At 62.1% G+C, this 14,331-nt stretch overlaps 1 protein-coding gene across 6 annotated transcripts in view; it reads right to left on the bottom strand.

Annotated features, from left to right (window-relative positions):
* Nucleotides 1-14,331, bottom strand: part of CARD11 (caspase recruitment domain family member 11) — a 90,533-nt gene that overhangs the window by 17,117 nt on the left and 59,085 nt on the right. For 5 of the 6 annotated variants that reach the window (XM_039878920.1, XM_039878910.1, XM_039878911.1 and 2 more), the window contains 11 exons: nt 12,781-12,906; nt 11,551-11,879; nt 9,838-9,975; nt 8,478-8,803; nt 6,174-6,353; nt 5,503-5,655; nt 4,933-5,058; nt 4,134-4,327; nt 2,321-2,501; nt 1,521-1,572; nt 73-155 (listed from right to left, as the gene is read on the bottom strand). In XM_039878920.1, coding sequence (XP_039734854.1) covers nt 73-155; nt 1,521-1,572; nt 2,321-2,501; nt 4,134-4,327; nt 4,933-5,058; nt 5,503-5,655; nt 6,174-6,353; nt 8,478-8,803; nt 9,838-9,975; nt 11,551-11,749 — 1,632 coding nt within the window. In that variant the 5' untranslated portion in view covers nt 11,750-11,879; nt 12,781-12,906. Of the gene's footprint in view, nt 1-72; nt 156-1,520; nt 1,573-2,320; nt 2,502-4,129; nt 4,328-4,932; nt 5,059-5,502; nt 5,656-6,173; nt 6,354-8,477; nt 8,804-9,837; nt 9,976-11,550; nt 11,880-12,780; nt 12,907-14,331 lie in introns of all 6 variants that reach the window. The other variant, XM_039878933.1, reaches the window with a different exon arrangement.

Raw genomic sequence — 14,331 nt, 5'->3', positions numbered from 1 at the left:
AGAGGGAGGCCGGGGACCGGCCCCGGAAGGTGGGCCCGGGCGGGGCGGTGGGGCGGTGGGGACCACACCTACCATCTTGGAGAACGAGTTGGTGATGGGCAGGGACCGGGAGGAGCTGGGGCTGGCGTCCACGCCTTCTTCTTCCTGTCCCCTCCCTGTCCTCAACCGGACCGGGCAGGAGAGGTGGGGGGAATGGGGAGGGGACAAGGAGTTGAGAGCCACGCGGCACTGAACGCAGGTGCTGTCCCTTCCGGCCGGCTCGGCCTCCTCTCTCCTGGGGGCGGCGAGGGGTGGGGGGGAACCTTTCTTCTCACGTCTCCTCCAGGACTCTGGTCTTGTTCTTCAACACGTCCCTGGCCCCGCCAGGCCCAGGGGGACCTCAGTCAAGGTCGCTAGCTGGCACTCTGGGAGAACATGACTCTCGTGGAGTGTCCCTGTCCATTACTGTTCCTCAGAGTAGAGTCCGCGGCCCCAGCTGAACAGGGCCGGTGACCAGGGGCAGGGCCAGGCGTGGGACGCCCCTCCCACCTCCTCAGGGTGCCTGGGGCCTTGTGCACACCTCCCTGAGCCCTGCCCTGCTGCAGGAGACTGCTCAGTCTCTCTAGCCATGTCCCTGCAGCTGGCTGCGTGTGCGCAGACAGACGGACGGACGCGCGCCCTTCCCCGACCGCGGCGCCTCGCTCCGGGCAGCCGCAGAGGCCCGGCCAGCAGCCACGCGGTTCCCGCACCCCGCTACGCCCTTCCCTCTGCGTGGGGCAAACGCCCTCTCTACTTCCCTGGGCCCTTTGCACCTCCCTTCTGATGAAGACAGTCCTCGGGACCCCTGATCAGGTCACCCCTCCCCCCACCAGACCCCAGGAGACCGGCCCAGATCTGGACCCCTCACTGCCCTGCCCCCGCACGGCCCCTTGGAGGGACGCGGCCGCATCTGTGGCCCGCAGCTACTCCGGGGACTCTCCGCTCCGAGCTCCACGCCCGGCTCTGCTCCCCCTCTGCCCCGGGCTGCCCTTTCGGACACTGTCCACTGGCCGAAATTCTGTTTCCAGGCTCAGTCTAAGCACCTTCTTGATGGGTCCTTTACCTTCCCCCGAGCCGCCTCTCAGGCGTCCAGGGCACCTTCCCCCTCTCCCTGACAGCCTGAGGACACGAGCTCAGAAGGGTCTACTTGGCACACAGTAGGTGCCTGAGGCACCTGGGCAAACCCTCGCTAGCCGATCCCTGCCCGAGGGTCACGGTGGGGACCAGCGAGAGGATTCTGAGGACGGTGTGTCCTGGGGTCACGGTTGGACCCACAGGGAGAGGTGGTGGGCGGAGGGAACCGAGGACGTGACGTGGCTGCGGTGGCAGCTCCTGCCCTCTCTGGTGACAGTGAACCTTAACTGCCATCGGGACACCCTGCCACCTGGGGCCACGAGGCCCGTCCCAGGTTTACCCACAGGAGGGTCACCCCAGTGGGAGGGACAGACAGACAGAGCGTGTCAGAGCGACCAGCAGGAGAGGGACCTGGGAGTCTCACTCACCCAGACAATCTGACGCCTGCTTCAGGCTGATGGGGGACTTGGCTCGTTGCAGCAAGGGGGGGCGGGGAGGAGAAAGGCCACCGATCAAACAAGGCCCGAGACACGTGTCACCGAGTGAAAGGATTAGGCAAAGGGAGGTGAGCCCACGTGGCCGCGGAGTCGCGGAGGCACCGGGCAGCTGCTGGTGCCGACGGGGCTCGGATGGCACGAGAGCCCGGGCTGGCGGGGGCCGTGCCGAGCCACGCGTGACGCGGGGGTCACAGGAAAGGCGGGGCTTCCGGGCAGCTGTCCCGGCCACACCTGCACGACACGACGTGCTGGCGGTCTCCCCGCCGCCCTCGGACGTGCTGCCTCTGGTTCCGCGTGTGCGGGGCGGGGACGGGCCAGGCGCGGAGGCACCGTCAGCCCTGTGGCCCGGTCCCCCTCACTCGCTCGCCCCCACCCAGCCGGCCGCCTGCCACGGATGCAGCGGGCACGGAGCGGAGCGGACGCGGTCACTGCTGGAGGCCAGCTGCCCCAGTGGCGCCTCTCACGGCCACGCACCCAGTTAACAAGCTAACGTGTGACGGATGCTCCATACCTGGCTGCTAATGAACAAACGAATTTGGGGAGAGCGACGAGTTCATTCTCTCTCCCTCTCCCCGACCCCTACTGCATTCAGGAGAAACGGGAGACTTGGTCGAAACAAAGAGGCAGTGCCCATCCGCAGGGCTGAAACGGGGAGGCCGTCTGCGGTCCGACACCCACCCCCTGTGTCCCCGCCTGGCAGCAGGGGCCCCCGCCCCGCCCCACGCCAGTACCTGGATGCCCTTCAGATTCATCCTGCGCTTGGGGGGCGGGCAGGACAGGAAGTATCTGCTGTCTTCCGGTGACTCCTCCGAGGCTGAAGAATCATCAGCTTCCTGACCGTTGGTCCTAGGGCTGGCGTCCCCAAAGCTCTGAGAGATGATGGTCACTGGCAGGTTCCTGGGCAGGCTCTGGAGACAGAGAAGCCAGGGCCAGTGACGGAGCACTAGGAGCAGCCACCAGTCAGCGAACCCACCCTGCTCATGACGCCATCGGTCCCTCGGGCACCCAGGCGTGGAACTCAGGACAGCGTGCACCGTCCTCCTGACCCTGTGCCCATCCCACACACGGCGGTTGCTCCAGCTCAACTGTCTGTCCTGCTCAGGAACCCGTCCCCATCTCTCTCTGGCCAGGAGTGTGGAGCAGGCCCTCGGAGTCTTGGTAACAAGACTGCCATCCTGATCTTGGCTCTTAGATGTGATATGTCACCATCACACTCCAAATTTCCAGCCCCGTGCCTAAGCCACAAACATAAAACATGCTGCCGAATGACAGAACAGCAACATGAACAGCACCAGGTGCTGTCCCCATGGCTCTCTGCCCATCGTTTGAGTGGAGCCCCTCGGCTCCCTTACACACGCCACCTTACTCCCCCACACACAATCCTGCATGGTGCAGGACAAGGAACTCAGGTCCCTGGCCTCCGAGTCTGCCCAGCCCCCTCCCGCCACATCTGCCTGTCCTCGCCTCCCGTGCTACGAATGACAGCTGCCACCATGGCTGCCGATAGCACACCACGGGTGCCACCCCCGGGCCCCACCTGTCACTCATACACTCGGCAGGTGTTCCCGAGGGTCTGCCCCGTGTCTGGCACCGAGCTGGGTGCTGGGCACACTGGGGCCTTCCAGGACCTCTGCATGAGCACAGAGTGGCTGATAGGTCGAGGGAACACAGGAGCTCCTGGTTTCCACTCCGGCCAGTGAAGGCCTCTCCAGGAGTGGGCAGGACTTGGTCAGGCGAGGGTAGGGCAGGGATGGGGCGTCTCTCGTAGGGAGTCTTCCCTGCGGCCCTGTGGAATGCAGCCCCCGCCTCCAGCTCCCCTCAGCGTGTAACTACAACACTGCCATGCTCCGGGCTTTGCCTCCAGGGCTGGACGCGGGTCCTCGGAGGGGATGTGCACCTGTGCTGGTTTCCCCAAGCTACTCAGCCACTTGTATCCGGGTTCCCTCCTCAGTAAAAGGGGCCCTCCTGGGGGGCTGGTCCTGCGGGTTAGGTGCGCCCACACGGAGAAGGTGCTCGGCACCGTGTGTGCACGCGACAGCACGAAGACCCAAGCCGCCATGGCACCGGCTGCTTTGTGGCGGTGTTCGGCCATCTCTGAGGGCTGGGCCTGCTGTGCCGCGTGCTCTGAGCTGCACCGCTGCCCAGAGATGCACTTTCCTCGTGAGCACGAATGATGTTAGTGGGCGTGGGGCGCCTTAAACCTCGTGACCGTCCAGATGGGGGCGGGACCCCGAGGGGTGGCCAGTGGCCGGCTGTAGTCACGTGCGAAGGTGCCGAAGCTACTGGGTGCTTGTCTGAGGTCGCCCAGCTAGCAAGTGGCCGAGCCAGGGTTTCCTCCTGCATTTCTAACCTCAAAATGAAGCTTCTACTCGTCACTACAGAGACACACATGAGGCTCAAGGACACGGATTTCTCCGGGTGGGGTCAGAAAGAGTGGACTTCTGCCTGTGCATGACTGAAGAGCCGCCAGGTGGGAGGTGGCGACCGGCCGCCCCCTCCCTCTCCCCGCGTGGCCCGCTTCTCCTGCCCCGCTCCACCTGCTGGTCCAGGCTGCCGCTGTCCCTGGACAGGCGCCGCAGCTTGCCCTCCAGGTTGACGATGCAGGCCTCCCGCCGGACCGTCTCGATCCGCATCTCGTCGTTCTTCTCCTCCAGCTCGCGGATCTGCTTCCTGTACTTGTCCTTCTCGATCAGGCACTGGGAGTACTGCGTCTGCGCCTCGTCCCGGGAGTGGAAGGCCTGCGGGCGGCAGCGCAGGGCCACTGAGCCCGCCGGCCCCAGCCATGGGTCGGCCAGGGCGCTCCCCACCCAGACGGCCGCCCCAGGCAGGCGGCAGCTGCGTCTCTCCTGCTCGTCCCTGGACCCCGGCTCCTGGGCGATTCGATCACACCTTCCTCGTCCACCCGCATCGCAGCTGCGGCCCGGCCGGCCCTGCCGTGCCGAGATCGCCGACGGCCTCGCTCAGGGCCCACCCTGGCCCCTGGGAGGACACGCCGTTACTATCCTTCCCCTCTTACAGGTGAGGGCACTGGGGCTGCCAGGCGCGGCAGCTCACCTGTGGTCACGCACCTCGTGAGGGACAGGGCCCGAACGTGGCTGTCCAACTCTAGAGAGCTGGCATTTAAGGCCCAAGCTCTGTTACACGAGCTGTCAGAGTCCAGCTCAGGCCCCACGATATTCAGAGGCCTGCGAACTGTGAAAACCCTTCGGACGGACTCCACCTCAAAACGTAGACAGGAAAGATGGGTTCGCCGGTGAGTCCCGTGCGGTTACTGACGTGACACTGGGCGCCACACCGCGATGACCCGGCAGCCGGCCCTCGCCTGCACCCCGGCCCCACGCACCTGGTCTCGCTCCCGCTCGACCTCCTCCAGCTGCAGCATGACCGTGTTCATGCGGTGCTTGTACATTTCGCAGTCCTTCCCCAGGGTCGAGCACTTCAGCTCCAGGTCCTCCTTCTCCTCCAGGTACTGGGGCGACAGGGTGATGCCAGCACATGTGTCAAGCCCCCGGCGGGTCGGGGCAGGCCAGAGCTGGCCTGTCCCTCTCTACGTGGCCTGTCCTTCTGAGAGTCAGCTATCTGACCAGCAGGGACCATGGCAGGAAGCTGGTCGATCAACTGAGATTTGCTTTGGACCTCCTACGTGGCAGGGAACACAGCGGGGGACAGCGCAGATGCTGCGTGCCACCCTGTGGCCTTCAGTGGGGAGGGAAAGATGGGTGCCTTGCTGGCACAGCGATTCACAAGTAACTGCTGGGTGCCAAGAGTGGGCGCTGGGGGGCTTACCCCAGGGCTTGGGAGGAGAGTGGGGCTGGGGCGGTCCCACTAACGCACCCCCACTCGCGGTGACTGGCCTCTTCCCCGCCGAGGGCACCCACTGGGTGGGCGCCACCCCGCCGCCTGGGGCCCGCACCTTGTCCCGCAGCTCCTCCGCCTGGCGGACCTCCTCCTGCAGGTTGTAGATCTTGTTGACCAGCTCCTGCCGGTCCTCCAGGGCCTCCCTGCGGTCATGCTCCAGGATGTCCAGGATGGCCTTGTCCGAGTCTGGCAGGCTGCGCTTCCCGGCCTGGGTGGGCGGGAAGGTTTAAGGAGCTGTGGGTGGGGCAGGGGGCAAGCTGGACCCAGAAGCCAGGGACAAGAAAGCCAGTGACAGAGAGACCAGCGGGTTCTGTGCCAGGAGCGCACAGCACGCATCGCTGCCCCTGGGTTCCTCGGCAGCGGATGACGTAAGGACTTTATCGCCTGGGGAAAAGCATAAAACCCGCTTCTGCTCAGGAACACCCCAAAGCCTGCTGGTCCGCCCCAGCTCTCATCAGAGCCAAGAAGCACGGCTCCTGCAAACATGATGCAGGTGACAGCCTCAGCCGAGGACACTTCTCACAAGTGTCATCTCACATAACGTCACGTCCGTGAGAAGGCGGGGTATGGTCACCCGGGCTGCAGAGGAGGAAGCTGAGGTGCCCGAGGGTGACGTGAACTACCTGTGCCTCTGCAGTCGGCAGCGGTGGCTGCGTCCGGCCCGCTGCCCCACGGCCCCCGCTCGGTCCGCGCCCTGCCCCGGCCCTCACCTGCCCCGGCCCTCACCTGAATGATGGACTGCAGCTCCTGGATTTTGGTCTTCAGCATCTCGTTCTCTCGCTCCAGCTCCAGAACCTGCTCCTTCTTGGGCCGGTTCTCGATGTCGTTCTTCAGCTTCAGGGACTGATTCCTCTCCAGCTTGCACTCTTCCTCCATCTTGTTCAGCCGGTGTTTCAGCTGATCAATCTGAAAGGCCGCGAGGGTGCCGAGGGCAGAAGGCGGTTGGCCGGGATCGCGTGGGGAAGGCGCCGCTTTCCCGCCCCACCGAACTCCCGGCACAACCCGGGCCATGCCCCGTCTCTCCTTCCTCCAGGCGGTGACAGAGAGGGGCTCCAAGAAACCTCTCCCAGTGAAACGGGCCACCACCTCCTTGCTGATGAGGAGCTCCTGGCGAGTTAATTTAGAATAGCTCCAAAGAGGCAGGATGGCCCTTAGGGTAACCTCTGCGGGTGGGACGGGCCGCAGATGAAGATGGACGCCACCGACTGGCGCGTCCCCGACGTGTCTGTCATCCACGGCAGTGCCCTTTTACGGTGGGCTTCGGACTCTGGTCCTCGGAACTCAGGGCCCGCCCTGAGGGGCCCCCGCCGTATGGAGCGAGGAGAGAGACGGCCCTGGAAGTCAGGACTTGGGGTCCCGCCCGACCTGCAGTGGCGCTGCCCGCCGTTGGTTTGTCCTCTTGGGTTCCACATGAGATTCGACTTGAACACACAGCACGGGCGCTAAAAGAACCAATCGAGACCCACTGGACCACGCGCTCACGGGCTGTCTGGTCTAAAGGACCTGGCCAGACTCGGTGTGAGAAAGGAGAGTTGGCCCGCTGGGGCGTGCTGGGCGTCCACCTGCGGAGGGGAGCGCCAGGCGCGGGGACCCGGAAGACCCCTAAACTGTTGTGACCAAGCGTGTCTGCGTTCCCGAACCTGTCGGCCTTGGTGAAACACCCGAGACCAGAGGCTCGTCTCCGAGGGCTGCGGGGAGCGCCAGCGCTGGGTGGGGCTTACGGGGTCACCCACTGCCAGGCTTATGGTGCGGCGTCTCAGCAATCCTAGGGTGTAGGTATCATTTTCATTATTGCCATTTACTAATGAGGACACTGAGGCCGAGAGCCAACTACGTGGTAGAGCGAGAAGCCGGACTTGAATTCGAGTCTACAGGATTGCAAGGCTCGTGCTCTTAGCAGAAACACTCAGTGGCCCGCTATGCCACGGGCTCAGTTCACCTCCATTCTAGCGATTGTTTCCTGGTCTGTCTGCTTCAGCTGAACTGTAAGCGACCTGAGCAGAAATCAGGTTATTTATTCCTGGGTCCCCCACAGCGCCCTACACACGGTAGGTGCCTAATAAATATTCCGAGAGCCTATTTTCCACCCAGTAGGCAGAGTGATCCTTCTAGATATAAATCAGTCGTCACTCCCCGGCTCTCAATCCTTCAGGGTCCTCCCATCACTGTGATAAATCGCAAAGTCCGTGCCCTGTTCCCACGGCCTGGACCCCGGCCATCTCTCCCACCTGCTTTCCCGCCACTTGTGCATTTGGCCCCAGAAAAACAGCGAGCACGCCCCCTCCTTGGGGCCTTGGCGACTGCCCTGTGCGCTTCCCTTGAGACTCGCATGGCGGGCTCCCTTCCTCTCCTCAGATCGCGGGTCATGTGTCCCCTTCTCACGGACCTTCCGTGACCATCCTGTTTAAAACAGCGTCCCTCCCTCACCGTCCTCACACTGTGTTCCTCTTCTCGATGGCGCTCGTTGCGACCGCGCGTTTATCTGTTTTCTGATTATAACGTGCGCTCCCGGCAGCGCGGCCTTGGTTTTGAGTCATGTGTCCTTGGAACCGAGCCTGGTGCCTCTCAATCAGTAAAAGGGGCGAAGGAGGTGAGAAATGCCCTTCGCTTCCTCCCCGTGGCGTGGCCGGTGCGCCGTCCGTCACGGAGGGCGCCGTCTCTCTCCCGCTGCGCCTGGCCGAGCTCCGCGGGCGCCGCTGAGAAAGGCAGAGCCCTGGCCTGGCGGACCGAGGGCCTCGATGGGGCAGCTGCTGCGCCCCGCTCCTCGCCGCCCTCGCTGGGGCCAGCGTTTGGTCCCTGCGACCTCCCGCGCGCCCGCGCACCTGGCGGGCTGCACGACCTGCGCGGGTGCGCACGGCGGACCTGGGCCCCGGCGCGGGGGAATCCCGCGGGGTCCCCGTGCGCACATCTGCACCTGCGCGGGACGCATCCGCGCCCTGACCGTGTGTGGCGGGGCGGGGAGCCCCACCGGTTCCTGTGCGCTCGTGGCGCCGCGCGTCACCGTGCCCTGTCCCCCGGGCCGGCCCTCACCTCCAGCTGCAGGTCTCGGCTCCGCATGACCGCCATGTTCTTCTCCTCGCTGAGCTGGGCGTAGCGCATGGCCAGGTTGTAGTTGTCGTCCTTGACCTTGACCAGCTCGTCGTTGTAGCTGTCCCGCTCCTCCTTCATCTTGTAGTAGCGCTCCTGGAAGGTCAGCAGCTCCACCCGCGTCAGCGTCAGCTGCTTCTTCTCGTCCTCCAGCTGCCGCGACTTGGCCAGCAGCTCGCAGCGCTGCAGGTCCTTGGCCTTCATCTGCTGCTGCAGCTTGATGACCTCGTTCATCAGGAAGTGCGTCAGGCCCTCGTGACCCTCCTCCACTGTGGACAGGGGCAGCGGTCAGGCCCGCGGCCGCGTGGCGCGGGGCCCGGCCTGGGGCAGGGGGCATTCGTGCACTCGCTCGCTCACCCACCAACACTCTCCCGAGTCTTAGCACCCCCCGGGGAGTCGGGCGAGCAAACGCCTGGGTCCCGGTGGCGCTTGCGGTCTGGGAGGGGAGACAGACGTTGAGAAAGCAAATGATCACGCGCAGCTACGAGCACAGACTGCGAGGGTGTTGCTTTGTGAGAGCGACAGGGGCCGGTCCAGCCGGGTGGCCGCAGGGGTTGGGGGAGGCTCCCAGCAGCTGGGCCCGAAGCCTTAGGCGCAGGAGGGAAAACAGCTCTCAGAAGGGGGCGCGTCGCCGAGGGCCTGCTGGGAGGAGAGGGGGACCCGGCTCGTCGCAGTGACTGACCGAAAACAGAAGCGGCTGGAGCCCGGCAGAGGCAGGGGCTGAGGCCGGGAGCGCCAGCAGGGCTGGGCCCTGGACGGCCCTTGTGGGCCGCATTAAAGATCGGCGTTTTTAGACGGACGCGGTGGACACGCACTGAAGGGGTCTAGGCCGGGCAGGTGCGCCTGAGGAGCAGAGGAAGCATAGGCGGGAGGGGCCGCTGTAGAGCTGATGGGGCTGTGGGGGTCTGGACGGGGTGGCAGTGGAGACGGAGAGAAGCCTGAGGGAGGAGAAGCAGGAAGACAAGCTGACCGCAGCTCTGGCCCAGGGACGCTGGCAAGAGAGCGGGCCAGGCGAGGCCAAGCGCCGGGGGCCAGTACGAGTGTCTGCCCCTCCGCGCCGGCACCCACGGGGGCGTTCCGCGAACACCCGCTTCCCTCGGCTCCTGCTTCAGGGTGCCCTGCCACCCGCCGTTCATCATCAGGCAGAAGTAAGTGCTTGACAGCCCGCAAGTGCCACGGGGGCACTGTCCTAATGTCACAGATTCATAGCTTTAGAACGGCCCCACCACGGGACAGGGACACACACACACACACACACGCCTCCCCCCAGGGTCCGAATGCCCCCGATGGCTACACCACTCACCCACGATGGTGGAGAATCTGCGGGTGGGCTCCTTGCCCGTCACCAGTTTGTACAGCTCTGGGTAATAAAACTCCAGGCTCTCCAGGAAGACCACATAGCCCCTCTGGCCCTTGGTGTGCAGAATGTCCAGCAGCCGGCCTAGGGGAGAGGCCAGATGACTCAGTGAGGAGTATGTGGCGGATGGGATGCGCGTCTCCGCGTCCAGGCTCCTCCTGGACTCGCCACGTTCTGTCACTCCCGAGTCGTGTTTTGGAGCCCAGACGACGTAAATCGAAGCACCAGGCCCTCAACGGGGCTTCAGTGAGTGTCAGTCCCCTTTCTCTAAGAAATGGCAAGGGCCAGAAGAGACAGAATTGCAGCCTCAGGAACCCAGGACTTTCAAAGAACTTCCCAATTGACCGGGGTTAAAATGACCCATACGGGCGTCCGCTCGTCTGATTGAAGGAGGCTGGATGTACAATAGCAATCACAGAGTGATGTATGGTTCTCCGGGCCTCCGGGCCACCGGGCCTCCGGGCCTCTGAGCAGAAAAACGGGTACTTGAGTGGGGAGCGAGGAGTCCCAGGGAGCAGGCACAGCGGCCTGCTCTCTGCGATCATCAGTCTGGAAACATCTTTAACCTAAACATACTTTGCCCAGCAGCTTTCTGTTTCTACCCTACTGGTTCCACTTACTGTTTACATTTCTTGGCCCTTCCTTAAACCGTTTATTTTCCGACGTTTCTTCCCCTGAGGTCCCAAAACTCTACCTTTTCCCTAGGATGGACCTAATAAGTAAGTTTCATCTCGTGTCAACTGATTGTTTGGCGGGGCTGCCGGGAGCACCGTGCTGAGACAGTGTGAAGTCACATCCAAGCTCAGCGGGAAAGCCTGCTGTGACGAGTGATGTCTGTCATGCGTGCCAAGGAGAGTCACAGCAAAAGGCCACTTATCACCAGTCACACTGTGGGAACGTGATTTACAAACCCTTAAACCATGAGCCACAGAAAGAAAGACGGTTCCCACTGTGACCTCGTGCCCACACTCAAAGACAAATACGTAAACACATGCATGTTTACACACACACACGCACGCACACGCACGCATGCACACACGCACGCACGCACACACACGTATAAGACCCAAACAAGTTCCCCAGGCCACACTAATTACCATCGATGAATGGGATGGAGGGTCATGGACTACGAGGCAGTCTGGAAAAGTCTGTGGACCCCTTCTCAGAATAACAGTTTTAAAAAGGTAAATGATTTGGATTACAATGAGATACAGGATCAAATATTAAGTTTATGATTCCATAACATATGTGCTTCTTCGTTAATGCATTAAGTAACATGACCTCTCGCCGGGTCTCCTAACTGCTGCGGCTGGAAGGGAGAGGCGCGTGCGGATGTCACCGGGGAGGTCTGTGCCAGCTGAGATGCCATACGGGGCTATCTGATTTTCACGGCTGACAAAGTCGCAGGTGTCCCTAATCGCTCCTGTGATTTGTCGCCGGCCCCCACTCAGATCGAAGGGGATGCGGAATCTCAGGTTAGGTTAGTGAAGTAAATGCGGTTTCGCCCCGGCCCAAGTTCGTGGACCCTCTGTTCTCCGCATAGCGTGGGTGCTGGGGAAGGGCTGGGCGGAGGCCTGTCGCTCGAGAAGCTACCTGAAGGGCACGTCCTGAGCTGCCCCGGAGGCCGCCCGCCCTCCCTGGGGGTGGCCCGACGGCTACCTGCCCGGTTGATCTTGGACGGCAGCATGGGGGCGTTGAGCACCTCGTCCTCATCCTGCTCGTCGATGACCTTGCACTGGCGCAGGTAGGGCGTGAGCTTGGCGGGGTTGATGTAGCGGCTGAGCATGTGCCGGTTGCACTCCACGTTCTCCCACAGGGCGTCCTCCTCGTCCTTCAGCGTCTCCATGTAGTCGTCCATCTCAGGCCCCTCCGTGCAGAAGGAACCCCCACCAGGTCAACCAGAGAGCCGCCCCCGCCGCTCCGCCGACCCCTGCGGGGCGGCCTCCAGGATACACGGAGTTAAAAGCAGCGGATGGGGGGCACGTGACCTGTGCAAGAAAGGACAGGGCGTGAATACGGATGTTCCGGGGTGAGGGGCGCCTCGCAGTTGGTGCGTCCTTTCCGCCCAAGGCTTTGTATCTTTCTAAGAATTGACCTTTCCCAAAACGACGTATACTATTATTTTTTGCTGGACAGTTTCACGTAAATGATATCGTACTCTATACTTCCTTGTTCGACTTGCTTTTTTCTGTTTTTTTTTTGAGATTGATTTAGGTCGAGACATATAAATCTAATTTGTTCATTTTTAAACAGCTTTAATGAGATATAATTCATGTGCCATACGGGGCATCTTTTTAAAGTGTACAATTCAAAGCTTTTTAGCATATTCACGGAATTGTGCAACTATCACAATTAATGTCGGAACATTTTCGTCGCCCCCAAGGAAACTCCACACCCTGCATGTCACCGTCTACTTCCTTCCTTCCCCACACTCGTCCCCCCGGCCTCGGGCCACCGCTGACCTACTTCTGTCTACAGATCGGCCCGCCTGGGCATTTCACGCGCCGCGGGCCTCGAATGACGTCATCCTCCAACGATGTCCCTTCACCCAGCGGTCAGTGGAACAGTCTCTGAACTTCAACTGGTTTATTAATTTTTAACTGTCGCATATGCCATTTCATTGCAAGAATATGCCTACATTATTTCTCCATTTCCACGCACTCAAAACATTTATCACGTGGCTCCCTATCGCTGTTACCAAAGTTCAAAATCTGTATCTTGACCCCCAAGGTCCTGTGAGTTTTGCTTCCTGCCAGCCCCACAGTCTCATGCTGACCGTCCCAGGCACGCCGGCCTCCTCTGTGGCCCCTCGGCCCGGCCCGCCCCTCCCTGCTCCCTGTCACATCTCAGGGAACCCTCACGTAAGAGGAGATGCCATACGCAAAGTACCTGGCATGGAACAGGTGTGCAGACGGTGGCCGCTCTCCGTTACGGGGCTCGATCTTCACGCCTCGTGGCAGGGGCTCGGCCCGCCCTGAGCCAGTCTCCTGGGTCTGGAGTGGCGACGGCCGGGATCTGTAAGAGGAAAGGCAGGAGGACTTGGCACGGGGGCGGGGTCAGAGCACCGTTCAAGCACCAAGGCCACGCCGAGGAGCACACTGCTCCGGGCGACAGAGGCGTGGTAGCCCGCGCCCAGGAGCTGCTGGGGATGAGGGCTTTCGTTCCGGCCATGGACAGCCTGGAGGCCACTGGCCGCAGGTTCTGAGACCTCGCAGATGGCAGCTTTGGGGTGCTTGTGGCAGGGGAAGGTGTCTCCACAGCTTTGAGTTGGGAGCAGCGACCTCCTTCCTGAGCCTAGCAGAGTCCCCTTCACTGTGCGTTATGTCCTCGGCCCCTGGCTTGCCATGGATTTGGGCAGAAACAGGCCATGGCGCTCTGATTTCCCCGAGGTGGCGTTCCTTATGGTGACTGCCACGGCCATCGCAGTGCTCAGCTCAGCTGGGCCAGGAGCCCAGCTGTGGCTCGGCGTTTTACGGGGAACGGCTGGTTCTCCTGGAGAGAGGGAGGCCAGGGATGGGGAACGGGGAGGCTCAGACCCTGAGGGGATAAGGAGGGGGCCTGACACCTGTCCTGACAGCTGCCCGGGTCCCTGTGGTGCGAGCCTCAGGCAGCTGCTCCACGACCGCTCTGCTCGGGAGTGACGGGGACGCTGGGACGCCACTGTTTAATCAGGAACTTGCTTGGTTTTGGCTTTGAGGATTAATCACAGGTGACACCAGCTCTCCCAGAGCTGACAGAAGCTGTTCTTGTCTGGTGTCAGCTTGGATCGGAGTGAGCTGTCACAGGCCCTCGGCCCTGGGGAAGCGGCAGCCACACGCTTCTCTGGAGGACGCCGTCTCCTTGGTCTCCTCAGGGCCCCCCTGCCCTGTGGCTGGGACAGGAGCAGCCGCACTGCTGCGGGCGCCGTGGGCGAGGGCCGGGGCGCAATCTGCCAAGCCAAGTGCCCAGCCAGGGACGGCGGGGCCGTCACCAGGCCGATGAGCAAAGGCCAATGGAACAGACTTTTCTGCATTTGCATTTAAAAAGAGAGAACACGTGTTTATAATCAGAAGAAAAGGCTTTTAAAAAATTAATTGTGAGAGAGGTTTGAATCACAAAGAAAGGAAAACAGGTAGGCATAGGTTGGTACAACTACCGAACACGGCAACACAGGTTGGGGAAACTGAGGCACAGGAAGCCAGTCACGAGGCTGGACTTCCTATACCTGCCCTTAGAACCTGGGTTACACCCTTGAGAACTTGGCCCTAAGGGCGGGGGACAGGTACAGAATACGTTTCCTCGGAGACTGACTTGTGGGCGCAGCATTCAGCTGGTGCAAGCGCCACCCTGGATGCTTACGGACCGTTGACTGTGGACTGTGTGCCAGGTACTTTGTTAAGCAAACGAATAAATCTCAAGGCTTCTTTGAGATAGGTGGTATCATCATCACCGTCATCACTA

The sequence above is a fragment of the Pteropus medius genome, unplaced genomic scaffold (assembly GCF_902729225.1).
Source record: "Pteropus medius unplaced genomic scaffold, Ma_sr-lr_union100, whole genome shotgun sequence".
Classification (NCBI taxonomy): domain Eukaryota; kingdom Metazoa; phylum Chordata; class Mammalia; order Chiroptera; family Pteropodidae; genus Pteropus; species Pteropus medius.
Note: the sequence above shows the minus strand (reverse complement) of the source record. Positions and strands in the feature narration are given on the sequence as shown.